Source organism: Dichomitus squalens (assembly GCF_000275845.1).
Source record: "Dichomitus squalens LYAD-421 SS1 unplaced genomic scaffold DICSQscaffold_33, whole genome shotgun sequence".
Taxonomy (NCBI): Eukaryota; Fungi; Basidiomycota; class Agaricomycetes; order Polyporales; family Polyporaceae; genus Dichomitus; species Dichomitus squalens.
In genome coordinates, this window is record NW_006766915.1 from 14,975 (window position 1) to 41,508 (window position 26,534).

Here is a 26,534-nt window from a genome sequence, read left to right on the forward strand (position 1 = left end):
TCGCGTGGGCCCAAGCCCTCTTGGCAGATGCGGCACTGGTTCAGCAGAGTCAACACAAGTATTGAACCAAGTACCGGAAGCTTGTAGTGACCTAAGCGACCCTTCAGCCTCCGGTCGGTCTGAAGTACTAGGTTCTGGCTAGTTCAGAGATCGGAAGTATCTGGTTGCAGGAGACTATAAAGAGGGTCAAGCGTAAAGCCCAAATCTCCGGGAAAGTCGGAGCCTGAGTATGATCGGAATGCTCTGCCGGCGGCACACGTTTAAAAACGACCACTTCCTTCAACCACTGTTAATCTGCCATTCATCCGTGCAATAAATACACACTCGACACTTGATGAATCCAACTGTAGGAAGCTGCGTGCTCTCCTGGACAGTACTAGCATGGCTAAACACCCTCAAGCATAACTCAATGGAGCATCAAAACATACACATGACAACGCAAAACTAAGTCGTGCAAAGCGGAACATCCCAAGCCCAGATTCCTCTAGCCGTCATTACGTCAAGGCATAAGCATACAGGGCATTAAATCGAGTAGCGCTCCTATGATATCAGGTAAGACTTCGACCTAACGAAAGTCGGACAGGAGAAGCCTCGACTTACCCTCAGGATGGCGCCCTTCCACTGGAGCGCAGGCACGACAAGTAAGAACAGGGCCGTCACGATCGCAGCCTCGACGCCGAACGTCTGCAGCGCGCCATTCTTCGTCGCCCACGGCACCTGGAAGTACGCGACACTGAACCCGCCGAGCGTACGCGCGAGGTTCACGAGACCGGAAATCTCTCCCTGGTTCCGCGGGAAGCAGTCGTTGCAGTAGGCGTCTGTGGTGTGTACGCGACATGGGTTAATTCTCGCCTCAGGACAAGGAGTGTACGGTACTCACAGACTGCGACAGTGTTGATCATGACAGCGACCTCGGCAATGCCCCAGCCCATGACGAGCGCGCCAAGACTGAGGTGCATCTGTACGGCGGATCCGAGGACGACAAAGCCAACGATATAAAGCACAACGGCGATATAGCATGTCCTACGATTCCGCGATTCTCAGCTATCCTGCGCGTGTCCACCAAGTGTTCAGAGGCAGGACTCACCATAGACGGTTCTCGGCAATGAAGACACCGTTGTTGCGTCGAATAGACATATACATCACCCAGTCGTTGAAATAACGACCGAGAACCTCTCCAATGAGGACAGCGACCTGAAACGGGGTGAGCCATCGCAACACACCATAGGCATCCCGACTCACAATAGGGGTCCCGTAGGCACCGGCGATGCCGAACTGGCTTAACCCGAACCCTACGGGCGGAGGGCTCCCAAGGAACACAGCATTCGTGGTCTATCGGAATATCATCAGAATCATCCGTCCCATCCCTCATACAGGACTCTGAATTGCACTCACGTTGATACCAATAGAGAAACCGAATACCAACGCCTCAAAGAGCAGGATCATAAGCAAGTGCGGCCTCCAGACGACATTGAGGATGGAGAAGACGGCCTGGCGCCAGCTGTCGCGGTACTTCGCCATGCGCGCGCCCGTGATGCCGAGCAAAGTCTCAATGCGGTAGCGCAGACGCGACTGGGGACGAGGAATGGGGTGGGGGTTCGGGAGCTTGCGGTCATACATGCTGTTGAGAGCGCGTCAAGGAGAGACTCATTGACGACGGAGAGCACGTACGTCTCCTCGCCGAAGAACACAATCATGAAAATGACGAATGTACCATAGATGGCACCTATGCCGTACGTCCACCTCCAGCTGTTGTACCGGTGAGTCAGGCTAGGCCACAAAGGACTGGAGACGGGGCAGCACGTACTTGATGCGAGCCACAATGAAGCCCATCATGAAGGGCGACAGGAAAGGCGAGATGATGAAACCCATGGTCCAGATGTTGAGCTGACATGAGTAGTCTCCTTCAGCAAACGATATCGTGCAATCATACAAGAGGGCCATACCTTCCTCGCTTGCAGATGGAAGGGGAATAGATCCGTGACGATGTAAAGACCCTGGAGCGACCATGAGCGACCATTCCTCCAGATTTAACGTAGGTACGTACAGTGACTTGCGGGCATGTTCTGTAATATGGCACCGTTTAGTCGGACAACAAAGCACCAGAAAAACGGAGAGACGTACGCGAAGAATCCGTTCAAACACCGCATAGCTGTATGTGGTGTATTGTTAGCTAGGTCTAGGCACGGCAAGCTTCAAGATGGTTACCACGCACCAGTGAATGTATTCAGATTAGGTGCGAAGGTGCATCCCACAAGCCAACCCAACGAGAGAATTTGCGACCAGAACAGGATGGGGAGACGGCCGAACCTGCGCATAAGCATCACGGCGAAAATACCGCCCCATCCTGTCGATCGAGCCAGCTTGGTCAGCGCTTCTCTCTCTACATCCAACACAAAAGACTCATATACGTACCGAGGAGGAAAATACTCCAGCTGAGAAAATGTCAATCTTCAGTTATCCATGGGGCAAGGTACAGGTACGTACTTCGAGGTAAGATCGTTGATGTGTCCAGTGGTCGTATTGAATTGCGTCGCAAGGGCGAAGATATCCGCAATACCAATTCCCGACTCAAAATCTGGCGTAATGGCAGCCAGGGTGATGATGAGCAGCTGGAAGTTCTTGCGGACATTTGACCACTGCGGGGACAGTCAATGCGTCAGTGTCTGTTTAATGACTACGCGCAGACTCACGTTCTGAGGATCGTCAGGGTCATCTAGAGGCTGCGGCCAAAGGACCTTCGTCCCGTCCTTTGACAACTTCAGACGGCTAGCGACAGCTTCACCAAATTCGCGCTTGGCTTCCCTGTACAACAAAGTTCAGTCGTACATCTCATCAGTCGAGATGACCGGACTTACTCGGGGTCGACGACCAAGCGTCCAGCATTATGCTCATGGTAGGACACGAGGTCAAATTCAGACCCGACGTCAACTTGGGAGGTTGACTCTTGAGGGCCACGTCCCTTCTCGTCCACCTCGGAGACACTTGGATCTTGAACGTGCTTTTCGTCCGTCGACATCGCGGAGTGCCTCTTGCTGGTACCTTGTTTGGGTCCAAGGCGGATAGGGTGTCGAGCAAGGAGCTGGTAAGACACTGGCGGATGGCAAACGTCGTCCCTCGTTGGGTCCGCTACTTATCTATGCTTGCGAAACGCGGATATGGACGGCGCGTGGGAGCGACCCTGTGAGCATTCGCAAACATATTCAGTACCGAAACATCACTTACGTTTCCACGCTAGCCCCAGCCCCTTCCTTCATGTCTGACCCCGAGGGATGGAAGCTTCTTAGGTCAGTCATGTGATCGTGGCGCGTGTGCAGTCGCGTGAGCGTCTCCCCCTCATCGAACGACGTTTATAGTCACACGGCCACCTGCGCAAAATATCCTAGCGGGGATCTTGTTGCCTTGCCCCACTCACATACCATATAGGCCGATAGAGTGAAGCTGGTACAAGAGCAGAGGAGGGAGACGCGCCCTAGTTCCTCCGTCCTGGGCTCTGCAGCAATGTTGATCGGAGAACGCCCGCGAGATCAGCGCGTTCGGACGGTGTCTATCCACTCGGTGAGAACTGGTGAGAACGGGTCACTGTGCCTGCCCCGACCTCTCACCCCTAGCATCCGCAGGTAAAGTTTGTTTCTCGTATTCCCACCAATAGAAACATTGACTAACTCGCTGGGCGCAAAGTTCGCAGGGCGAAGTGCGTCCGGTTGTCGTGGCGTTCCGTACGGGATGGAACGTGGGAGCCTTGCAACTTGAAGGGAATGCCTCAAACATACTTGGCTGTGAACAATATAGGCAGAAAGAAATATGCGACCAACAGATGGCAACCCCACAGCATCGACTCGGAGTGCACTTGCGAGCTGCGCCTGCCCGAAGTCCTGATCAATGACGGCGTGCCAATGTCTAGTCGGTGAACGATTGAAATGATCGTCAGTGACGCTAATGCTATATGCGGATATGAGTCCGGACACTGCGTATCGCGGAATTAGCGGCAAGCTAAGAAGCTTGGTTGGGAGACTTACGGCGCGATGCATGTTCCACAGCTCAATCCGTTGCTTTACAACAGGATCTTGTCATGCAAAGCTTTCATAGGCGTAGGCGACGGAACTGAAGTATTCGGTGCGGATCATCGCAAGCACTGTATGGGTTTATCGTCCCTAATTATCGTGTTTCTGCAGTGGATCCTCTATAAATATCGTCTGCAGACTCTATCGGTGGCCATACCTCCTCGCCCATGGTCACCGTGAAAAGCCCGTCGCTTCATGGCTCTTCACGACTTGTTGAGCCCGTTGACGTGTCAATGACCAGTGGCTGCCAATGAGATTTGGCGTGTATTGATGGGACGAAGAAAGGTAAGCAGGGTAGTCTTCGATGTCCGGGAAAGCGGACAGCGGCCTAGGATGATCTCCAAGTAGTCTTACGTTCCGACAGTCTATGTTGTTGCAAGCAAATGACAAGCATCATGGTTGGTGAGCAGAGCAGCTATTTGCGTAACAAAGGTCGCGGGCTCAGCGAACGACTGGGTCTGTCTCCATTAATATCTGCGCAGTATGAGTCTTCTCGAGGTTAACTCCTTGAGACGTTGATGCTCAAGGTTAGTCAGACTCGATCGTGTACGTGCGCAGCCCACTCCGGGAATGCGAGATAAACGGTCCCTTTCTCCGTGCCTACACCGTTTAAGTAGCAGCATTACGCCATGCTGGCTCGGACAGTTGACCTCAGCTCCCATCCCTACATCTGTCTTGTATAAGTGTACAGCAGCATAGTGCTAGCTAAGCACCAGTCTAGGACCTACCAATTGACCAATACAGCCGATCGGTGACCCGTAGCAAGCCACATAGATACCACTACCTATGTCATTGTGCGCTCTTCGTCGACATAGAAAAGCTGTTCATAGGACTCGTAGTCTTGATTTCTCGATGTGGGGGCCGCGCTCGCTGTATTCAACCGGAAGGGTGATTGACGAGGGACCTACGACAAAAGACACGGACGGAAGCGTCGAAAGGAGGGCTGATCTCCACCTAAGTGACACTAAGTATCATGTGAAGCAGTCCGACACGGTAGTCCGAGTCGCCTTGCCGACCTACGGTACGTTGTCACGGTGTGCACGTTCAGGTGATCGGCGTCACAAACGGCGCGAAGGGCAGCTGCCACAGCACGCTTGGACTGACGCCACCATCCTCGTTCTCCGCGCGCACCTGCTCACGTATCCCAACGACATTCTGGGGCAGACATATCACGGACGCGCCGTCAAGTGCGATACAATCAATAGAAGCAAGCACTCGAAGTGTAGGAGCTTGAAGCCAGAAACCCGTGATACGTCTCGCAGCGCTGCAGCCGATGTTCAGCGATCGCAAGGCTTCATTCAAAACGCCGCCCTCGGCGGTCAAAGAAACGCACGCCTCTCAAGAGGTGCGGCGGAATCGAGTGCGTACTTCGCCGTTCATAGTGACGCGATGGTCTGATTGACCCCAGAATGGTTAGGCGCTAGAGGAGCAGAAACGGGTATGCTCCTCGTTGCTCTCCACAAACCACATCTAAACCGAAAAACGTGTCCTCAGCGTCGCGCAGAGCGCATAGACTCCAGTAGACAACTAGACATCTTCGCGGACCTCAGCTTGGGACTGTCCGACGACGAGGCAGGCGAGAATGACGACCCGAATGCTCAGCCAAACATCGTTCGCCAGGGTATCACCCCATTTGCACCCATGTTGCCTCACACAGCGACCCATCCGGTGCCCGCTCCCAGTACTAGTGAGTCCGCGCAGCCTCCTGCCCCAGAGAGCAGCATGACGCAAGAAAAGAAGCGCTCAAAGAATAAGCGCAAAGGCAAGGGGCGCGCGCCGCAGCACCAGCAGGACGTTAGCATGGCGCAAGATTCCGGCGCGCCCCCTAGAGTCGCCGGAAAATCCAAGGTTAAGCACCCGAAGCCCAGCAAATGGGCAGACAAATGCATGTACGCGGAGCTCCTCGAGATGAGGGAGGGCGGGTTCGACGCCCCGGGCGACTTGCGCGACGGCATACCGGACGACATTGAGACGGGATGGGTAGCCGTTACGCCCGTTCCCGCAGGAAAGCGCTGTCTCGCTGTGACCCACCAAACGTCAGGAATCGCAGGCGTCGGTGGGTGGCTTCTCGTCGATCAGCTGTCGGCGATTTGGAGTGCTCACAGTTGCCCACAGTGCCGAACACTACGTTGCGTTCGCGCGTGCTCGGGAAGCCGCTGATAAAGCCCTTCCCGTCGACCCTACCGCCACAGACCGTGCTTGACTGCATCCTCGACGACAACTGGCGCGACAACGGTATCCTCCACGTCCTCGACGTCGTCACCTGGAAGGGCCAGGACCTCGGCGACTGCGAAACCCCGTTCCGGTATGCCTCCAGAGCCTCCCTGCCTCTTCTGCTTGGTGCACTGACACGACGCACGCCCAGGTTCTGGTGGCGCGACACCCGCCTCTCCGAGCTGCCCTCGTACCCGCCCCCACCCAACGCTTTCGCACCCTCCGCGTCCTCTCCCGCTGAACCCCACCCCCCGCGCTACCAATTCCCGCACCCGACGGCGTTTGTCCCGATCCCATACCACACCAACACGACCCTCCCCAACCTCCTCTCCACCCTCATCCCCCTCACGCGTGCGCCCCGCATTATCCCCGTCACCATTCCCGCTCCCGCAGATCACGGCGAGGGCGCGATGGACCTCGACGCCCCGCTCGTGCAGCTGCAGCACACGAGCGCGTCCGTCGCACCCGACGGCCTGCTGCTGTACGTCGCGCAGGCGGTGTACGAGCCCGGGACGAGCCCGCTCAGCAGCTGGGTGCCGCTGCGAGCGTACCAGACGCGCGAGGCGCTGGCGCAGGAAGGGGCGAGCGCCGACGAGAGTCCGCTGGCGGTGTTCGAGAGGTATGTTTCGAGTCCTTCCGCTGCTGGTCGCGCGAGCTGAGATGAATTTACGACTCGCCTGCTTAGGCTCGTCCGGCGCAGACTTGCGTTGGGAGACGCGCATCGGGCTACGCCTGAGGTCGAGATGGCGCCATGATGGCCTCGGCTTCATGTCGAGTGTGTACCAGCGAATAGGAGAGCAATGTCGGTCATAATGTGTAATGCGAATAGAAAGCGCACGATAGCATCTAGGACGGGGAATGCATTACTGAGTATTGCCCGCGCGCACGCGGTTTCTACGAATCTACTGTGTAGTCTATGGATCCAATATCTTCCGTGTAGTCGGGAATGCGGGTTGCGGATATGATGCGAGTGCGGATAAGTAACAATGTCCGTGTGCGTATTTTGTGCACCTCCATCTAGTCGTCCATCTCCTCTGCGAGGGTAAGACGCTCTCGCACTAGTCGCGCGACGGCCGCGCCGTCTATGGGGATCTCGTTGCCCTGGAATCCTTCGGGATAGGCTGGCAGCGGGACGTCGGGCCGCGTGAAGTGCCTATACGCAGATAAGTGAGCAATACGAGCAGATCTCATTGGGGCAGGAAATGCACCTATCGTTCCAGAAGCCGTAGTGCACCATACCCAGGGCCCGGGTCGTATACTCGTAGTCGTGCGCGAAGCCGCCAGGGTAGAAGAACTCCATCACGGTCGACCGCGGCGTGGGCCGCATCCACAGCAGCGCCGTCAGACCGTTCCCGTGCACGCCCATCATGATCTGCGGCCCGCGGTCAGCTTCCCGTCACGCACAGAGCGCATGCGAGGGAAGATGCTCACCGTGGTACGTCCCGCGAGCCGGAACTGCTCCATGCGCGTGAGCTTGTCCATCTCCACGACGTTCACCTCGTACCCGTACTCGTCCCGGAGCCTGTACAGCTCCTCGACGAGCCGCTCGTGGTCCTCCTGCCGCAGCTTCCGCCTGTTCCACCCCTGCCGCGAGATGTACGAGATCACGGGCCGCGTCTCAATCCCCTGCACGGCCGCCGCGTCCGTCGCCTCGCCCTGCAGCGAGAACCCGACGACGTTGTTCCGGATCGTCGTCCACCAGTTCACGCTCCCCGGCAGCGCGAACGCGTTCGCCGCCGTGCGCTGCGTGCGCAGGTACATCTCGCCGTTCATCGCAGCCGCGCGGTCGGCGAGCACGACGCGGTCGAGGACGTACGGCCGGGCGAGCGCAGCGCGCTCCTTCCAATCGTTCATGAACTCCATGGAGAGCGAGGGGAATGCGGCGCGGACAACCCACTGGTTCATCTTCGCGTAGTCGCGCCAGTTGTTGGAGTCGAGGTGTGGGAAGATCATGCGGCGCGGCGCGGGCAGGGAGGTCTCGCCCGAGGGGGGGATGGTGGGGTCGAGCGAGGAGTACGTGCGCCAGAAGCCGAAGAAGAGCTCGGCAGACCAGTGGTAGTAGTGGGTTATGCTGCAAAGGGCAATTAGCGAGCACGCCTAGGTGGGAGGGGAGCCCGGCGGAGAGACTCACAATTGCTTCGGATCGTATGCGAGCCACTAACATGGCAGAGTGGACCGTGTGAGTCCAGATGAATCCAAGAAAAGGTGTACATAGGCTTACTGTTACGCCGTCGAGTCTGTCCGCCTCCGTTCCGAACAACTGTCGCGCTTCTGTGGTGCTGATCACGCGCATGTTCTTGTCTGTCGGCGCGCGTAGAAGAGCCTCCTCCGGGTCGTTTGTGATGAAGGCCGCGCTGGAGAGGATGTAGAGGCGATCTGGGACGCTCTCAGGTTCGTCGGTGACGACATATAGTGTGCCATTGAGGAGGTATAGGCGGTCGAATATCGTCCAACCTGTAGATTCATTCAGTATAGGGTTCCTGTTTTTCATGAAACCAATTTCTGGAATGTGGGGTCTGAAGGGCGTGTAATGGACGGGCGGGAGGATAATTGCAGATGCTGGCCGTGCGCCTCACTGTTGTCATCTATACAGGAGGTAGTGCGGCGGAACCGGGAGCTCTGCCACGGCAACTCTGTGCGCAGTATTCGACACATCGAGCACCGGTGCATGTCCTCTAACGCATCTGCCAGCCCAGTCGCGCGCACGACCTTCATTGTCCCGCACTCCGCGTCTGTCTGCTGGTCTCAGGACCAGCCCGCGCGCTACACTTTCGTCATCAACGTCCCCTCCCCTCGCACCTGAGACATGCTGATCCATTTAACCGCAAGCCCGACTCGTTCCGCGTACATGTCCATGTCCCAGTCGTACACTGTCGGTCACAGTGTTCGCCGAGACCTCAAAGGCGATACCCTTCCTGAGACGCCCGCAGACGACTCGTGGCAGATGCTGCAGAAGGAGGCCAAGTGTAGTACGACGATGAGCATGCACCAGCAATGCTTCGCAAGTAGACTGAGCGATAGTTAAGAGAGGAGATCTCGGAGGGCTAGACCCTGTCAATACAGAGGATGCAGTCGGATGTTCCCTCACGTTTGAGGCATGTCCAGGGACAATTTCGGGGATATATGTCTTCGGTATTGTGTGATGAGGCTCACCTGGAACATGCGCGACGATTTTCGTCTCCGGGACCTGTCCACTTCCCCAGCTCAGGGGCGCATTCAACGCCTGGAGAGTATATTGCGTCTCGAGCGTCAACGGTTGGGTGGCGACTTCTTCCTCGACGATGAACGGCGAGTGAATGAGGTCAGATGCTGTCCCTGGACTCCTATGGAGGGTTGCGGAGAAGAAAAGCAAGCACCCAAAGAGGATCGTGAGCAATAGAATCTCTCTGGGCGTCGGGTGGAATGGCGGCATATTGGCGGGAAAGAGGCCGGAACGAAGCAGCCAATGTCAGCGTAGGGCCAGTTTCTCAGACGAACCAGCGGTCAAAAAAAGCTGTTCAGAACATCGAGCAACGCTGGAACAAGGAGGTAGGTTGGCGAGATAGAGCCAGACGGTTTAAATCCGCGTTGCGGTGGCTGCAGTATGCGGCGCTCGAGCACCGTCAATCTCATGAGCGCTTGGTTCTGCCTGACCCCAGACACTTCTCTGGAACTCCCAGTCTTACATAACGCCATCATGTTGCGCACACCAGATCAGATGTATTTCCCTGGCGAGTCCTAAGTACGCCTTTCTCTCACACCTTTCTACAGTCCGATTGACAAGAACTCAACCCAATAGATCTGACTCTGACATAACCGTTCAAGAACCATGTCCTAGTCTTACATATGACCCGAGAGCAACCTCCGGTTCTCTAGGTCTCTTCTGAAGAGACTCAAAATCTGAAGCACACGTGCACATCATTGGCGGCTTTGAATGACCATGTTCCTTGTACCGAGCAACTACAGGACAAACCGCTGCCATATGGAGCGGCTCGTCCTTCTATCCACTGTCAGCTAGCCGGTCTTCCCACCTTCTTCAGATTCCTGTGATCAGGGCCCAGACATTGTCTTTTCCCTCTGAAACGACTCTATTGCAGATTGAGCGCATCGTCATCCACTTCTTGCAGTATACGGGGGTTCCGGAGACCCTGTCCATAGAGTACTGCTATGACCCACAGCAGCACCCTGCCATGAAAGTGCGACCGTTCTGGCGGGTCCATTGTGACTGCGCTGCGACTGGTAGTTCATGACTGTGAGTGCCGCCACAGCGTGTGTCCGTTCTTCCTCTGGCTTATCGCTACCCTCAGCTGTCACTATCACACGTCTCTTGTCTAGAAATCCGATGTGGAGCCATGTCAGGGTCATCGACAGCAATTGCTTACCCCCTTCTGCAGGTGCCATGTCCTACGTGAGAGCGTAAATGGCACAACTCTTCCCCCGCCATATAAGGGCTCTCGCGTACAAACCAGTCCTACATTGAATTCGCTCGTCATGTCCGACGATAGCCGTCCCAGCCTGGCGAAGGGCTCCATCTCTCTAGAAAAACATACCGGAGGATCTGACGCGTACGAGGTCACCAAAGACGGACAAAGTCCAGCATGTACGCCTCGCGACGAATCCGACGTTTACCAGTTCTTCGTGTCTTATCAGGAAAGCCACGCGGGGAGACTGGTTCTTGACCCAGGGTCAGTGTCCATATATCTTCCGTCTGCTTGTAGCTGACGAAAACCTGTCATAGGTTTGCACCGGCGGAGTTTGGGGAGGATATCGCGAAGCAGCTCAAGCTCTCCCCAGACAAGTCCAAGATCCTCTGGCCTCAGCCTGCGGACGACTCCCACGACCCTCAAAATGTGAGAGATACGGTCAGGCGATTGTGCGGTGGCTGACCGCCTTGGCAGTGGAGTAAAGCGCGGAAAACGCTGCAGCTGACCATAGCAACTCTGGCAGCCGTCGTTCCAGATTTCGATTCTTCTATCGGTCAGTCACTTCACTCTGATGTGGGAAAGAGTCATGACGTTGACATCGAACATGCTCTGGTGGGCAGGCATCGCGGCAGTGTTCGCCATGGCCCGAGATTTTCACACAACTCCTAACCACGTCAACCAACTAGGTCAGAGGTAAAGGATATCCGAGTGTGGAGGCTTCTCGAATGCTTGCTGACACCTTCGCCGCCAGCTGGGCAATCTTCGCGATAGGTCAGCAGCATTAGCATCACAACCGGACAGATCAGCTTCTGACCGTCGCTTCTCAGGCTGGGGCGGGATTTTTGCGGTGATGCTCATCCGACGTTACGGTCGATTGCCGGTGCTGTTCTGGTCGCAGGTGAAGCGAAATGGACAGTTTGCTTATGGCGTGCGCAGCTTCATGATCTTCTGTCGCAGTTGCTCGCATTAGGATTCATGATCGGCGTCACGTTCGCCCCTAACTTAACCGTATCCGCTGGTGAGTAGAGCACACGTGCCGAACCTACTCGCAGCTAACGGGTTCCATGCAGCAATGCGCACTCTCGTAGGGTTCTTTGGGTGGGGTTCCACTCATACAGCTTACGTTCTGGTCTAATATCCTGCCGCAGAACATGCGCTCAAGTTTCCGTGAGGTCCTCAGCGAATAGCAGCAACCCTCTGACCGCTGATGGTATTCAAGGGCTTGTACGTTGTGACCGACATGTACCCCGTTCATCTTCAAGCTCGCAAGGTGCGCGGCTGTTCATCTGGCGAAGGGGCCTGGAGATAGATATCTAACCATCGCATTGAGGATAGCTTAGCATATGGACGATGGGATTCGTCATCTCCCCTGTCCTAGCCCCGTTCCTACTCGGATTTCTAGTCGCGCGTGCTAAGTACGCATCTCTCATGACATTCGGCTATCATTGGCTCATACCAAAGCGTCGCGGATTGCCAGCTGGAGGTGGGCGTACGGTATCGGTACGATATACAACGCTATAGTCATGCTCCTGATAGCCTTTTTTTCGGAGGAGACGTACGTGGCTCCCTGTGCCCCTCGCATTGCTTATTGCGACGCTGACGTGCCGCAGCATGTATGATCGCCACCTCGAGAAACCGCATCCCTATACTACGCCCGGGACAGCAAGATATCGCATCGAAACGCTTCTCGGTCTGACTGGTTACCGAATGGCGCGCTTCCGGCCGTCCTGGAAGGCCGTCGCCCTCGCGCCGCTCAGGGTGTTCTGGCGCCCACACCTCTTAGCGGCACTCTGGTTCGAAGGGGCCATGTTTGGTTTTCAGATCGGCTTCCACGTACGAAGCGGTGCTGTCCGCCTGTGTGTAGAGCGTAATCTCACGCCGCGTTCTAGGTCACGAACTCGGTCGTCCTCGCCAACCCGCCGCCAAATGGGTACGGATACGGCCAGATCCAGATCGCTGCGACATACGCTAGCTCGCTGGTATGTGTACGGTTGTCCTGCAGTATCCCCTGCTGCAAGCCCAAGTTTGTCGCTCGGCGCGCACACTGACTAATGCGAATGCCCAGGGCGCAGTCCTCATAGGCGAGGTTGTGGGGCGATATCTCAACGACTGGCTGCTCGAGGTCACAGTCCGACGTAACAAGGGAGTTTTCGAAGCTGAGTGTCGCTTATGGTAAGAGCACTTCAATGATCATCTGTGCGAGAGTGGTCCGTCATGCTAAAGGCTACTGCGCTGAAAGGGCATGTTACCCCTCCGTGGCGCTTTTCGTCTGCGGATCTGTGCTTCAAGGCGCAGCGTTCCAATTGCATCTGCACATTGCCGTGCTGGTGGTGGGTTGGGTCTTAGCCCAGATGGCGGTCATGATGAATACGTCTGCGATTTGTGAGTGCTTCACGCTGCGTCTTGGTGTCAGTGGTGCGCTGCGCTTACGAGGCCTGGTCTTTGTGTGCGTCAAGACGCGTATTGCAACGACTGCTTCCCCAAGTATCAGGTTCGTTATGTCCGAGTAATCAGTCCTGTCCTATCACTCATTGCTCGGTGTTCTAGGGCGAGATCTCTGCATTGATCAACCTTGCAAGGAGTCTTGGCGGTTTTGGCGTCGCTTATTTCCAAGTGAACTGGGTCACTCGACACGGAGCACTCCAGGCATTCGGGACGGAGGCCGGCATTGTCGCTGGTCTCTTCCTATTGATGGTTCCCGTCCTTCAGATCAAAGGTTCGTACCTCCAGGTGAGTCCTGCATACTCGTTGTCTCCAATGCATGTCGCCCTCAAGCCCTGTACTTGTTCCTGATATTTCTCCGTAGAGCCGCTTTGCTGTGAATTGATAGGTCCTGTCAATTGCATCCGTACCGTAGGTCACTGACGACGCAGATCCCCGCGGGGAAAGTATGTATTGAATGTGGATTTGGGTGAGCCTGAGGTGTCGATCGCCACATGTTCAATTGAAAGTATATTTACACCATCGTTTCATGATGTACATGGAGCGGATCCAGGCGGGTCATGGCCGCCGTAGATGTGATTTGACGTGGGCGATGCATAGCGCTCGTCTGGATTTGCAAACGCATCGGTCAGTTGATATACACATAGCATCACAGAATTCCTTCAGCAACTCTACACCTTGCATCGCGCCCTTCCGTATTATTAGCTGGCATACCAGAGGATTCGCTATGCAGCAGGTTCGCGACCAAAGGACTGGTAACGTCAACGTACAAGATGCTGTCCGGGAGTCCATCGTCGAGACCCTCTCAGCTCCTCTATACGGATGTGAGCCATCACTGTTCAGATCCGAAGTACGATACATCTAAGAAGGCAAGCTGACGACGTCCCTATTCTTCTCTAGCCGTAAATGTCATCGACGTGTGTCTCGATGCAAGTTGTATGTCGCAGCGCGTCAACAGTTGTCTGAGCGATGTTCTCGCATGGACATGTGTCCCCTGTTTGCTATGTATGTTGCTCGTGTGAGTTCAGATCTGACATGCTGATGCTATGACGGTACATGCAAGGTGCATGGTTGGTTGTTAGCATCATCTACAGTCCATAGAACGGGGTTCGTCACTGGCTATCTCTCCTGATGACCCTCCAAACGCTCATCCTTCATCAGTCTGACCCCGTGTTCAGCTGCGTCCACAAGAATGCGAAAAAATGGAGTGCTCAACGACGCCATAGCGTTTCGAAACCACATGTGGTCGTTGCATCTGCTCTTGGCTCCCAAGAGACGGCGGGAGATGAAGAGCAGGAAGAGATGGAAGTTATGACGATGCAGCCCCAGTCCCGAGTCTCTATGCAGATTGGTGGGAAACCTCCCGTAAACTCCGGGAAGCCGGAAGGTACTAGACGAGGTGCAGAGGATGAGGAGGACGGAGAGAGTGAGAGGGCGGCTTAATTCGGGGCGTTCGCTCTCACTTCGACAAACGGCATCTCATTCTCCCCAAACTGTGATGGGGAAGGTCATGATGCGTAAGAATCGCATATAACCAGTGCTGCACATGGCTATCCCAATGGTTTATGCTCTACATCGTGACTCCTCATCGGTCATCTCTAAGATCTCTGGAGCGAGCCCGGGAAGTAAAGACTCGTCCATGACCATTCACTTCTCGTGTGCCACTTCCGTCGCGTCGGGATGACAGCCGAGGACCCCTGGATTTCACATGCCGAAAAGTGATATGTTTGAGCCACCTGGCGAAGACTGAGCAGGAAGCGGGAGATGAACATTGATGCGAGTCTGTGGGTGATGCATGAAAGCGATCAGCCTTAGAGACCCGGATTGAGATGATGGAAACTGGCGCACGGAAAACTAGAGAACGAAATGAAGTTGTTCCCCTGACATCCCGACCACTCACGTCAGCAATATTCCAGATATTCTGTGGCCAAAATCCGAAGCGAGGTCGCTTCCACCGCTGCTTCGGACGCGGACAAGGAAAAGTGATTGGCGGCGACGCTTGATTGCTTGGAGAGTGCACGAGGAAGAAGACATGACGTGCACGACACCAAAAGGACGCTTGCGAGTTTGACATGGAGACTTGCGCCGAGAGTACCGACGGTGTGGACGAGCGTAGGAGGGTCGCGACGTTGTGAAGGATGGGTCGTCTTGCTGGCGGGGCGCCAACGGAAGTAAGATGCGTGAAGTACTTCCTCCACGACGACCCCTCACAAGGGACGCCGGTTCACGCGACTGTCCAGCGAAAGCAATGATGAGTCAAGAATCAACTTCACTGTAACAAACTTGGGACGCATACTTCGGAGAAGGTTTCTCGAGCGCAACCCAGCGAACGCTTCAAGAAGCGCGAGCTCGTCTTCGTCTTCGTCCGCGGGTAATCGATAATCAAGTTCGAATACCACCTCCGCCAGCGTTCCCGCCCAAGAAGGCTCCGAAAGCGTCCGGTCTAGTTCGGCGGTAAACCTATGAAGGGACGCGAGCGCATGTGAACTGTGCTGGAACGCCAACACGATGCTGCGTAGCGGATACCCCTTGGCGCCGGCTGGAAGCTGAGTTATTAGCCAGATGAGCCACGTCCAGTCCGAGGAGACTTCGCGGACTCCCCGGCAGTCGAAGCGGAGCGTGCGAAGGGCTGTGCAGCTCGACAGGTTCAGCTGCTTCTCTGCTTGGTTCGGGTTCGAGTTTCATATCGGGACGACAGTGTAAGCCGCGGATAGACAGGATAAGGCGAGGGAACCTGTATCAGCCCCAGATCACGAATAGGAGGCGTTGAGAATTGGACGTACCCATGACCCCGCGCGAGATTGGGTGGCCAGCAGCCCTCTTGAAGATGCCGAGCTTGAGATTCTCGAGCGTTGAACCCGTGGAAGCCCACAATGCACCGAGTCCCTGGTTCTGGTCATCTAAGGCTATTTCGTAGGAGATTTCGATATCACGGAGGGAGGGAAACTTGTTGTGAGCGATAAGCCAATCTACAGCGGATGTTGGGTAGTCGGAGGAGACCCGTAGGAATGTCAGGAATGGAAGTTCGCATCCGATCGAAGCGGAGGTATCCGAGTCCAGCTGTCGTTGGCAGTCTACATGAATCGCATGCAGCGATTCCAGACGTCCGAGGGCCCGTAGAATGATGGAGAAGTCCGCTACCGTCGTGAATGATACGTCAAATAGGTCTAAGGAAGTGATGGACGAGAAACGGGAAAGCTCTAAGAGGTAGTCCGGGCTGTACCGAGTCGGGAGCCACAGCTGGTTGTGGACTGTGAGGCGGCGAGGCTGCACAAGCGGATATGACGACAACGACAAGGGAAAGCGCCCCGCGATAGACATGGCAGGGCGGAAGAGCGCGAGTATCGAATTTTCCGATATAGATATCTCCTTGATGATTGGAGCGATGTCCGGGGCAGATTCCAGGAGGTGAAGAAGGCTGTCCAGTTGTCCTGGAAAGTTCAGCTCAACAACCCGGAAGAGATTGAACCGGCTACGGGGTAGCCATGCTTTGCAGACCAAGGAGGTTGACTGGAGAGCCTTCTCGTCCTCGATAAAATCGATGACCAGTTCAAAAATCTCTATGGGGATGAATTGTCTCTTCGACATGCTGCGAATCTTTGGTAAGAGAGGACGTTGACAGTTGGGGCGCGTGATGAAAGCGTACCCTGCGTCTTTGAGCAGAGGCTACCTCGGGGTGAGTCAGCAAAACCGCAGCCGTTACAGTCATGACGAGAGGCTCACAAACCGACGCCAACCAGGTTGAGCCCGAACGTCTTTCCTGTAACACAACTTTCTCGTCTCTACGGTCTTGGTGGGAAGTAACCCCACATCGATGTAGTCGAAGCCCAAACCTAGGCTTAGAATCGTTGGTGGCAAGTGCAAGACGGAGGACGCTCGGGGTATAGGCGCCTATTCTCAAGAAGCGCCCGTCACACCACCACAGAGTAGAGGGACTCAGTTGTCAGAATAATTTCTAGCTTACAAAACGAGATGATAGTTGTGGGCTAGCCAACTACTCTGGAACCGTCATGCTTACTATGTATCTGGCAGTACGCAACACTAGAGAGCCCTAGTGGCGGAGGGCTCTGGAGGGTGCGGTCGTCGAACCACTTACCTTGAACAATGTTTACATGGATTGCAGTCCCGATTGAGTTCCTTTGTCGGAGATCTAATACGTAAGCTTGTTCATATTCCGCATTGAATACTTGGAACGTTCGGTCAAGCTCTCAGTACTTGAACATTGCCCTCCACAAATAATGCAAAACTCAGGTGAGGAGAGAAGAGTGGCATACGTTGTCTCCAACGAGCTTGTCAAGGTCAGTCAGTACGGGTGGCTAGGCAGTCAACTTCCTTGCACTGGATATGCCACTGCCAGTGACCTAACTGGGCACCACCCTAGATCTCCTCTCAATTACCGTCGAACCGTAATCGGTCCTTCTTGGTGCATAGCTTGGTGAAGGCCTTCGGCCTCCTTAAACCTCCGGGAAGAGATTCAGTTGCTGGGATACAGCCGTTGCGGCCATTACCTGCACAATTCAAAGAGTTGTCGGCTTACCATGACCGCGACTATTTGGAACGGTTGTTGCAAGGTGAAGTATACGGTGCTACGAATGACACTCAACACACAGAATACGGACTAGAGGAGGTGTATACTATTTCTGCTCGCTTGACTGTGGACGATCACTCATCCGCGTCAATTCGCACTAGGATTGCCCCGCGTTCCCTCATCTCCCGGATTATGTCCGTTATGTGGCAGGAGCCACGTTAGCAGGTACATGTCAATGATTCATTGACATACATACTAAGACGTGTGATGACCCCATTTTCACAGCGGCCAGAGCTCTCAAAGATGACACAGCCGATATCTCTGTTTGCTGGGACGGCGGCAGGTTCGATCATAGTTTGGACTTCGTCTTCTATAGTTCATTCACATCTTCTTTCCAGACATCATGCTCAGAAAGCGCGTGCCTCTGGATTTTGCTACGTCGCCGACTGTGTCCTTGCCATATTGCTTTTGAAGCGCTCGTTGCCAGCGACCACGGAACGGCCGCTTTTCAGGCCTCGGGTCATGTACCTCGACTTTGACTTACATTTTGCGGACGGAGTGTCTGAAGCGTTCTATTCCTCCTCAAAACACTCCTCGTCTCCACAAGTTCTTACCCTCTCCATCCACCATACCGCACCAGGCTTTTTCCCAGTGTCCCACCTTGCAGGCTTGACAGATCCGCAGGATTCTCAATTTGACCCATTTACCCTTTCCTTACCTCTCGAACGTGGCGCTTCCAACAAGACCTTCCATCGTATATGGCCACTCATCGAGCACGTCAAGGACGCGTTCCAACCCCACTACGTCGTGGTGCAATGCGGTGCAGATGGACTATCAGGGGATCCCTACGCCACCTGGAATTGGTCCCTGGGCGGCGAAGGGGGCATGGGATGGTGTGTCGACCGAATATGTCACTGGCCTTCTCGCACCTTGCTACTTGGAGGAGGTATGTCGCTTTACGTAGTGCTTGATCGAAGGTATTCATCGATGGCGCTTCCAAGGCGGATACAACTCGCCGAATGTTGCCCGAGCGTGGACATTTCTCACATCAATTGCAGTAAGCATAGTCTTAATGCTACTTGAAGGCTCAAATCACAATCATTGATCCCTCTCAGCTGGGCCGTATACTTCCGCTTGATTCCGACATTCCTGATCATGGAGCGTTCCCTCTCTACGCATCGTCGTTTACACTCGACGTCCCATCAGGGAACATCCAAGACCAAAACACAGACGCATATCTTGAGCGTGTAGATCAAGTATTCGCACAAGTCGTGGACGCAATCCGAGAGAAAATGCGGTCATCGTCATGACATCGTCTATAAGAGTACATCAATTGTGACATATACGTCGTAATCGTAGCCATCCCAGGACTCCTAGTCCGTCAAAGCACACCGATCCACAGAGAGATTCGCAGGGTTCCCCCACCTGTGCACCATTTTCGTCAGTACGTCTCGTACAACGAAAGCCTCGTGGGCGATTCCAGCTCTGCAGCGAACTTGACTCACCAGGTTGGGAATGGGACGGAGTTCCCGCTCGCGCCGAACACCGCAAAGCTCAAGATGAACAATATTACTTGACTTCCTCCGTCCAGCGCGGCAGACGTGAGGTAGTTGTACTTCTTGAACCACTTCGGGCGGCGAGTACGCGCCCACCACTGGGACAGAAGGCCAATGACTAGACACGACCACCACTGGCCGTTGACTGAGTAGGGCAAGTAGCCGATGTAGAGCGCGATGATGGGAGTGTTGATGAATTCGGCGGCGCGCGAGATCCAAGAGCCCTTCTTAGCGAGCTTGTGTGCAATCCAGAAGGGAATAGGGAAGGAAAGGCCTATGAAGAACGCCATGCCGATGAGATAGTACGGCTTGCCGTATGTGAAGAGCTCCTTTCCAAGGGCGCCCATGGCGACAGAAGATGAGTTGTAGCTCTGGATAATCCAGCCGCTCCACTACGAGAACGTCAGTACGAGCAAGATTCGGAAGCAGAAGCACACTGACCACACGAGTGCCAACGGGGTCAATGAGAGCCGCGCGGTTGTTGGTGACGATCGAATTCATCACTATATGCACTTGAGACTCATTCCACGGCACCAGACTACACAAGGGACGCTTACTCGTGTAATTGAATATAGATCCGATTATGGACCCCGCCATCTGCGCAGCAAAGGTAGCGCGAGGAGGAAGTTTGGTGTACTGGCCGAGCTTCAAGTCTTGCAGCATGTAGAGGCACTGATAGGCCGTGCTGTTGCCGTACAGATTGACATACATGACGGCACTACCGTTCCAATTTCCATCGTTGCTCGTGAATATGACGCGGGTAGGCGCAATGATACGAGAAGTACTTACACTGGCCGGCCGGGGTGCACGAATGCAGACAAGATGTGCATGATGTGCTTGATTTGAAGGGTGAAGCCAGTCGTCGCGGCGACTACGGAGCATATTAGAAAACGATCGCCGGTTCTCATTCGAGGTGATGAAACGTACCGAAACCAATGCATACCGCGATACAACTGCTGATGACAGTGAAGAGGATGACGCTCCATGCTGGGAGGAGCCAATCACCCTTGTTGTACTAGAAGATGATTGTCATGAGTAATCAGCAGACTTATTAAATGCGGGTGCGTACGCTGCAGCCAATGCCGAGCGCAAGAGCGGCGACGAAAAGCAGGAGGTACCACCATTGAGGCACTTCCTTGTATTTCCTCATCTCTGGGTCATGCGCCATCTCAGCAATGTCCGACAAGAAGAAATATGGTAGACTTACGCTGGTAGTGAGGGTCATCAATGTCCTGCGATGACTTCAAGAACCGCATCTTGCCAAAGGCCTTCGTAAGCTCAGGCCAGTTCCAGAGCAGTACATGGACGATGGCAGCTCCCAGGCTAAAGTTGTAGCACATCTGGGATATGACGTAGGAAGTTGTGTAGCGAGGCAGACCAACGGACTCAAGCGCAGTAGCATTGAGAGTATTCTGGGGAGTCAAAATCGCAGTCTGGTTATACCGTCCGCCCTTGTCGTTAAAGAGCGATTGCGACATCCAAAGGATGTCTCTGCCGTTGAACACGTTGTTGTAATAACAAGCGGTGAGCACGATGTAGCCCAGCGCCATACCGACTACCACAGCTGATCAGCTACGGGGAACACCAATGCGAGCGTCGCAGGACTCACTGTACGAGTTGACCTCTGCGAGGTGGTGGAAATCAGCGTGAAGTAACTTCTCAGGATAGAGTAAGGTACGCACGGGTTCGCAAAGGCCATACGAGCGGGTTTCCCTGGGTGATGAGAGTCCAGCTCGTGCTGAAGCTGAAGAGGCCGATACCCTCGTTGCTAGACCCGGCCCCGAATAGATTCCTGACGAATGTGTGACGCCCGTTATCCGCCAGACAAATGATCGAAATCGCGGTCAGGAGGGGGAACGGGTACTGGGGTATCCTGAACATCGGCATAAGTCACCAGTGGCCCGAACATCGTTTACAAGGACGCACCATTCCCAGAAGAAGATCGCCGCAAATACGATCCAGAAGTATCGACTATTCACGGCTCAGATATTCAATGCATCACTGAGTCTTTTAAGGACATACCGCTTCTTGTGGTTCAGCGCCCCACCAAAGTGCAGACTCTGGAGCAAGTTCACCACAGAGATATACGTCGGATAGAAGGCGCTAGTCGGACAAATCGATTAGAGGCTGGCGGCCTGTTCTTCGGACTATTGCGACGTACTAGGTAGGATAGACCAGGAGGGTACGAACTGGTGAAAGAGTCAGCGGACTCGAAGAACAGGGGGAGTAGCACTTACGAAGGCCAGCAATGCCGTAGCCAATCATCTGACTCGCAAAAATTTGGAATATCGCGAGGGCCGGGTGCAACTTGATATCATAGAACAGATCTGCAAAGTAGTCCAGCCAATGCGAGACCACTGCGCACTTGACTACTCACCTAGAGCCGCGATGACCTCCATGGCGACTGCAACGTTTGAAGCTGTAGAAGCCATGATGACAATAGCGGTGTGCTCTGAAACGAACATCAGTGACGACAACAAGACCGGGACATATCATCTACGGACCCTTGATGTTGAATGGCCCGGGGTTGAGGTATCGCCACGAACCAGCAGTCGGGAGCATGCCTGTATTGGGAGTTAACATTCAAATATACTGTACACGTTGAGGAAGAAACGTGCTGTGCATTGCGGTACCCAACACATAGGCGATAATCAGACAAAACAATTGCGACACGCTTGCATTCTAAGAGACCATTCAGCGCTCGTCATGTACTGCACGGGACATATGCTCACCTGGGGCTTGAAAGTGTAGATGGTCGCGAGGACGGACGTGAACGCAGAGAGACCAATACCCAAAAACACCGTCCTCAACGTGAATATAGGCAAGGTTGGGTCGTCTTCGGTCGAAATGACCTGAACAATGAAACAATGCCACGTTAACGCGTAACTAAGTAAGACAAGATGAGAGCGCGCACCTCTACCGCAACATCTTCATCCTTCTTGATAACAACCGAGTCAACGTCCTCGTCAGTGACTTCGAGGGATTCGACATCGATTTTCTCCTTCGTGTCCTGGAAGTCCATGTCCTTGAGATCCTTCTCGGTAGAGCCGAGAGACTCCGACCGCGGTAGCTCAGGTGTCACTGAGATGGTAGAGTCGTCTCGGACGGCCATTGTCGTCGGTTACAGTAGAATGTGGGACGAACGAGGTGATGAGTTGGTGACCTAAACCCAAGAGCAACCCAGCGTATTCGGAGCTGAAGAAGTCTGGTGACCTTGGGCCTTGTGCTTCGTCCGACCACGGGTTCGCATGACACTTCGGCGAAGAATATATAGCTGCGAAAGATGTGGTGCGCAAGGGACCCCGCGTTATCTAGACGAGACTAGGGCGTTGCGATAAGGGGTTCGTAACCGTGACCACTTATCTGAAGAGCAGAGTCGCTATCAGATTAGTCCTACGTACAGAGTCCGCATACAGCTCACCATTGGATTTGTTTTCTCTGTGCGTTTCATGACGCACACGGTATCTTGGGCGCACGACACAAACAACAGACGTGTTGCCACCGACACTTTTACTGGTAGGATGAGACATTGTCAGATACTCTGCCAAGACAAAGATCAAGGCAAGCCAGGAACGCTTCGCAAAATTTGCATTCGCGCGAAGCAGGTGGAGACGATATACTATTGACTCTAACACACAGCTTGAACGAGTGAACAATTTCCCGTTGGCGCACCTGAGATAGTATGAGGGCTTATCGTAACCGATCCAGCACAAGCGGGCCGTTCGCGTGCCCCTCAAGGCCTGCACCCGATTACATAGATAAGTCAACTTCCCACATTGACCATATGCTGTACGATGCGCACTTATACATATCTTCATCTCCAGACTCCTCTCTACTTCCAAATCCGGCTATCGCGTCGCCACTAGCCGCCTCTATAGACCCAAAAACAACGCAGATTAGGTTTCAACATCTGGGAAAATCCAATCTGTGTTTGCGAATCGGAAAGGTCGATCGCTGAGGTTGAAGCCACAACACTAACCTCCTCTCTTTGTCCCTGCTCGACCCTCGCCCCCTTTGTCCCTGGTCTCGATAAGCCTAATCGCTGTCACCGGATTGGCCGCCTTCACCTGGACCGCCGAACGCGTCCCTTCTATCCGTCCCGAAGGGGGACATCCAAGGGACGCTCCGTCCAGTGCACGCAGGCTGCTCTCCTGCACCGTCTCATACCGATACTGCGTCTGCCCCGCAACCCACTCCAGGACGCTGCGCTTTCGGTCCTCCACCGTGAACTCCAGCGAGGTCGGACCCAGCCCGATGAGTCCCCAAGTAGGGATAGGCTGCAGCTGGCCAGGGAACCAGCTAGGGTAGCTATAAAGAGGGATCAGAAACGCTGGCCTCTGGACGTGGCGCCATACCTGCGGCCCGTAGCGGGCTATCGCATCCTCTTGACGGTGATGGTAATCGGCCCAGGCACATCCTGGGCATAGTCCTTGGGCGTAGACGGGTCGCCCGACATATTGGGGTGATAAACACTTGTTAGGACCGAGAGGGGCGGCACGCCAGGACGAGGAAGCGACTTGGCGTAGTTGGGTGCATTCGCCGCGACATCGGACGGCAGCCATTGGGCGCATATGACCGCAATGCAGCCATTGAACGACAGGAACCTCGTAGAAGCACATTCTGGCACGACGCTCTGCTGACTTGGATTTCGTAGAGTGGCTGTGGGTTGTGGCGCGTCTGTCAAATATCAGGAAGAGTGAAGCTGGCGCCCTAGCGGTCACCGACGAGGATTTAATATATGCTTCACCAAAGGATACTTCATGGAAGCCAAAGCAGAGTCTGTGGCTGACGTCGATATGGTAACCGGACACAATCGACTTTGCTCAGTCGAGTGGCTGATGTCGACATCAAAGAATGGTATATTCAATGTAAACCGTACCGACTATCACAGGAATTCCAGGCCAATGCCGACCTGGAAACCCTTGCGCAACCCGTCGCTCTTGCTGGCCACGAGCGGAACACCAAAGTTGACCTCTACACGGATAGGATCTAGTTTGTACACGAGACCGAGGCCGGCCGATATAGACGGCTTGGATATACTCGAGATCACGTTATCGATTAATGGACGAGCTGCAAACAAGGCTATGAGTCTTTGTTTAGGCGAGAGGTTCGTTGCGACGCACACTTGTCCATGACGTCAAGTCGCCCTGCGTTGAGAAAGAGATGTGTTTTTACAGGCCAGTGTGGCTTGCGGGGTATATCTGAGATCAGGCTAACGCCTGCTGACCAGTACAGGTTCCCACCGAGCGAGTCCACTGGAAAGTCAATCTTGAGAACACAACGTCGACATGAGATATGAGGAAAGCTCACCGCCGTCGTGAGGGCCCATACCGTTCATGCGGAACATCCGCACGTTCACAGGCCCGCCTAACTGAAAGCGGTCAGAAAAGTACGACTTCGCCCCGAAGTTCCACAGCGCGCCCGTCCGCGCGGCCAACGATAGCGTCTTGTGAGAGGGAAAGAGCGGTCAGCTCATCACCACCGAACAACCTCCGCGCGTACGTACCACCCCAGGGGATATTGAGCGCGCAAGCTGCCCGTGTGCCTCCGCTTTGTAAAACGAGGCGTCGCCTCCCGCACCGGCCAGCTCTTGGAAGAGCTTTGCGTACGAGCCGCGCGTGCCGATTATCTTGTCATCGCGCGTGTCCCTGGTCCAGGCGTGGTAGACGGAGGACTTGACTGACTGGCCGGCGGCTTCGCGCATGCTAACCGATGCCGAAGGCGCGAGGTTGCTGATGTGCCGCAGGACGGCTTCGTAGCCAAACTCGTGCGAGCCCGTTGGGAGCGTCCCTGTCTGAGGTACAGACGACCCAGGCCGGGTAAGCCACCCGTAGCACGGCATGGAACATGTAGCTGACCTAGCTCACCCTGACGACTGCCCGGAGACCGCGCACACCTTCCGAGCTGCTCGCGAAGCTCGAGTTGTCGCGCTCCATCCCGAACACGGCCACCTCTCCGCGCCTTTTGAGATTTGAGGTGAGCGGTTTTGATAGCGACGCGTTGAACGACATCCGCGTCTTCGTTGCGAACGCGACGTTGGCCTCGAACGTCTCCGCACCACCGAACGCGTTGCGCACGCGACATGTTGCGCTCTGCAATGCAAGGATTTTCGTCAACAACCATTCCACACACGCAGTCGGGGAATTTGCTGAGATTGACGTTCACTACACTTCCGCCTCAGAACAGCCACTGAAAGTAGCCGCAGTGTTTCAGCTGGGTTAGCATGATTATAGAGTTTGGCACATATGTCAATTGCGGGAGCGCAGCACCTCATGTCTAAGCCAGGCAACGTCGTGCGGCTAGCAGGTGACCACTCGTCTTCATTGACGGCAACGTGGACACCGAGGTACTATGTGCGTCCATGCTTAGAAACCTGCGAAGCACTACTGGGGACGTCGCAGTGGTTGTAGAAGGCACGAACGTGCGTCACGTAATGCCTATCTGCACGAATATCCGAGCACGCGACCGGCAAGCAGCGCATCCCTGTCGCGCGGCACACGATACAGACAGCAGCAGATCCGCCTGGACTCGACAACTATACGTCTTATGTAGGCTGAGCAGCGATGTCCCAGGGAAAAGTGCTATAGAGGGGAGCCACTTCTGCCCCTCTACATCCACAAGCCGAGTAGAACCGACGACTCACCGCTCCGCCCTCGTTGTTCCCAACTTGCGTACTCGTATTCAGGAAGTACCTCCCCTTCTCCCTCGTGAGGAAAACCACGTCGACGTCGTCCGGATTGGCGAGCGCGTCGCGACTCCGGTCGATGACGGCCTCAACTTGGCTGAACAGGTCGGTCTCCTCCAGCAAGCTCTTCATCTCCTTCGTCTTGCGCAGTACGGTGCTCAAGGTCTGCGGCTCATCCGGAGAGGGCACAAGGTAAGGGTCGATGAGAGAGCCGAGGAAGGATTCGCGTGTCCGGACGGCGCCGCGTACGCGCACCGACGCGATGTTGAGAGGGGCTGAGAGGTTCTCGTTGACCTAGAAAAGACATCGTTTCGTGTTTGCATGAGGACGAAGAGAGACCGAAGTAGCAACCACTTACCAGGTGCGACAGCTGGACGAGCGCGCTCTCGTACTGACCGCGCAGCTTCCTGAGCTTGCGCTCCTCCCACCACTTCCTGTATTTCTCTATGTCGGCGGCATCCGGCTCCCTGTCGCGCGGCGCGGACGTGTCGTGGAGAGGGGGTTGCAGAGGGGGAGTCGTGGGCTCCGCGTCGGCCATAAGTTAGAGGACGAGGTGGCAAGTCGAGTAGGAGACGGTAAGTGTTTGAGGCCGAGAACGCGAAGTCTAACCGGATTACCGACAGTAACCACTGATAGTTATGA

The 26,534-nt window shown here is 54.9% G+C and overlaps 8 protein-coding genes across 8 annotated transcripts; 3 read left to right on the forward strand and 5 right to left on the reverse strand.

Moving 5' to 3' along the window:
- Nucleotides 1–351: 351 nt before the first annotated feature.
- Nucleotides 352–3,095, reverse strand: DICSQDRAFT_89882 (MFS general substrate transporter). The gene is made up of 16 exons (XM_007368185.1): nt 2,859–3,095; nt 2,694–2,805; nt 2,488–2,639; nt 2,416–2,435; nt 2,216–2,347; nt 2,125–2,152; nt 2,048–2,066; nt 1,947–1,997; nt 1,808–1,887; nt 1,672–1,749; nt 1,396–1,621; nt 1,243–1,332; nt 1,088–1,194; nt 881–1,023; nt 601–818; nt 352–540 (listed from the first exon to the last, which is right to left on the reverse strand). Exons 1-16 carry the CDS (start codon nt 3,017–3,019, stop codon nt 523–525), a joined length of 1,635 nt encoding a protein of 544 aa, XP_007368247.1. The 5' UTR covers nt 3,020–3,095; the 3' UTR covers nt 352–522.
- A 2,221-nt stretch (nt 3,096–5,316) lies between these two features.
- Nucleotides 5,317–6,612, forward strand: DICSQDRAFT_162650 (uncharacterized protein; the record flags this gene model as incomplete). The annotated part of the gene is made up of 5 exons (XM_007368186.1): nt 5,317–5,424; nt 5,482–5,502; nt 5,559–6,120; nt 6,180–6,369; nt 6,430–6,612. Coding segments are annotated over exons 1-5 (1,041 nt in total), but the record flags the coding sequence as incomplete, so codon positions are not given.
- Nucleotides 6,613–7,295: 683 nt separating this feature from the next.
- On the reverse strand, nt 7,296–8,769 carry DICSQDRAFT_65917 (uncharacterized protein; the record flags this gene model as incomplete). The annotated part of the gene is made up of 5 exons (XM_007368187.1): nt 7,296–7,431; nt 7,487–7,650; nt 7,710–8,349; nt 8,410–8,435; nt 8,500–8,769. 5 exons carry the CDS (start codon nt 8,767–8,769, stop codon nt 7,296–7,298), a joined length of 1,236 nt encoding a protein of 411 aa, XP_007368249.1.
- A 1,979-nt stretch (nt 8,770–10,748) lies between these two features.
- On the forward strand, nt 10,749–13,508 carry DICSQDRAFT_172446 (MFS general substrate transporter; the record flags this gene model as incomplete). The annotated part of the gene is made up of 19 exons (XM_007368188.1): nt 10,749–10,942; nt 10,996–11,107; nt 11,156–11,234; nt 11,302–11,374; nt 11,433–11,452; nt 11,509–11,579; nt 11,639–11,699; nt 11,752–11,779; nt 11,830–11,848; nt 11,901–11,951; nt 12,017–12,096; nt 12,159–12,236; nt 12,292–12,514; nt 12,571–12,660; nt 12,747–12,853; nt 12,921–13,063; nt 13,138–13,172; nt 13,229–13,411; nt 13,488–13,508. 19 exons carry the CDS (start codon nt 10,749–10,751, stop codon nt 13,506–13,508), a joined length of 1,668 nt encoding a protein of 555 aa, XP_007368250.1.
- A 1,368-nt stretch (nt 13,509–14,876) lies between these two features.
- DICSQDRAFT_138853 (uncharacterized protein) lies at nt 14,877–16,937 on the reverse strand. Its single transcript, XM_007368189.1, has 6 exons — nt 16,847–16,937; nt 16,770–16,793; nt 15,907–16,712; nt 15,420–15,782; nt 14,972–15,355; nt 14,877–14,905 (listed from the first exon to the last, which is right to left on the reverse strand). The coding sequence occupies exons 3-5, from the start codon at nt 16,709–16,711 to the stop codon at nt 15,348–15,350; spliced, it is 1,176 nt and encodes a 391-aa protein (XP_007368251.1). The 5' UTR covers nt 16,712; nt 16,770–16,793; nt 16,847–16,937; the 3' UTR covers nt 14,877–14,905; nt 14,972–15,347.
- A 424-nt stretch (nt 16,938–17,361) lies between these two features.
- Nucleotides 17,362–18,961, forward strand: DICSQDRAFT_156483 (histone deacetylase complex protein; the record flags this gene model as incomplete). Its single annotated transcript, XM_007368190.1, has 7 exons — nt 17,362–17,421; nt 17,505–17,750; nt 17,813–17,876; nt 17,937–17,994; nt 18,050–18,597; nt 18,653–18,708; nt 18,767–18,961. The coding sequence occupies 7 exons, from the start codon at nt 17,362–17,364 to the stop codon at nt 18,959–18,961; spliced, it is 1,227 nt and encodes a 408-aa protein (XP_007368252.1).
- Nucleotides 18,962–19,024: 63 nt separating this feature from the next.
- DICSQDRAFT_65920 (OPT oligopeptide transporter) lies at nt 19,025–22,229 on the reverse strand (the record flags this gene model as incomplete). The annotated part of the gene is made up of 19 exons (XM_007368191.1): nt 19,025–19,076; nt 19,157–19,599; nt 19,649–19,710; nt 19,765–19,925; nt 19,997–20,078; nt 20,135–20,222; nt 20,277–20,352; nt 20,411–20,762; nt 20,817–20,831; nt 20,890–21,070; nt 21,115–21,178; nt 21,230–21,310; nt 21,369–21,396; nt 21,445–21,534; nt 21,585–21,659; nt 21,712–21,771; nt 21,808–21,889; nt 21,925–22,059; nt 22,122–22,229. 19 exons carry the CDS (start codon nt 22,227–22,229, stop codon nt 19,025–19,027), a joined length of 2,235 nt encoding a protein of 744 aa, XP_007368253.1.
- A 1,650-nt stretch (nt 22,230–23,879) lies between these two features.
- On the reverse strand, nt 23,880–26,430 carry DICSQDRAFT_89899 (uncharacterized protein; the record flags this gene model as incomplete). The annotated part of the gene is made up of 7 exons (XM_007368192.1): nt 23,880–24,277; nt 24,331–24,462; nt 24,518–24,653; nt 24,714–25,001; nt 25,075–25,299; nt 25,851–26,186; nt 26,251–26,430. The coding sequence occupies 7 exons, from the start codon at nt 26,428–26,430 to the stop codon at nt 24,093–24,095; spliced, it is 1,482 nt and encodes a 493-aa protein (XP_007368254.1). The 3' UTR covers nt 23,880–24,092.
- Nucleotides 26,431–26,534: the final 104 nt, after the last annotated feature.

What these genes read in the sequence shown, in the direction of transcription:
- DICSQDRAFT_138853 (XM_007368189.1), bottom strand. Translation starts at nt 16,711, where the DNA reads ATGTCGAAGAGACAATTCATCCCCATAGAGATTTTTGAACTGGTCATC. An exon ending in AATCTCGCGCGGGGTCATGG is followed by an intron (nt 15,783 to 15,906) that starts GTACGTCCAATT and finishes CGAACCAAGCAG; the next exon opens with AGAAGCAGCTGAACCTGTCG.
- DICSQDRAFT_89882 (XM_007368185.1), bottom strand. Translation starts at nt 3,019, where the DNA reads ATGTCGACGGACGAAAAGCACGTTCAAGATCCAAGTGTCTCCGAGGTG. An exon ending in TTCATTGTGGCTCGCATCAA is followed by an intron (nt 1,750 to 1,807) that starts GTACGTGCTGCC and finishes CCGGTACAACAG; the next exon opens with CTGGAGGTGGACGTACGGCA. An exon ending in GTGCCTACGGGACCCCTATT is followed by an intron (nt 1,195 to 1,242) that starts GTGAGTCGGGAT and finishes ACCCCGTTTCAG; the next exon opens with GTCGCTGTCCTCATTGGAGA.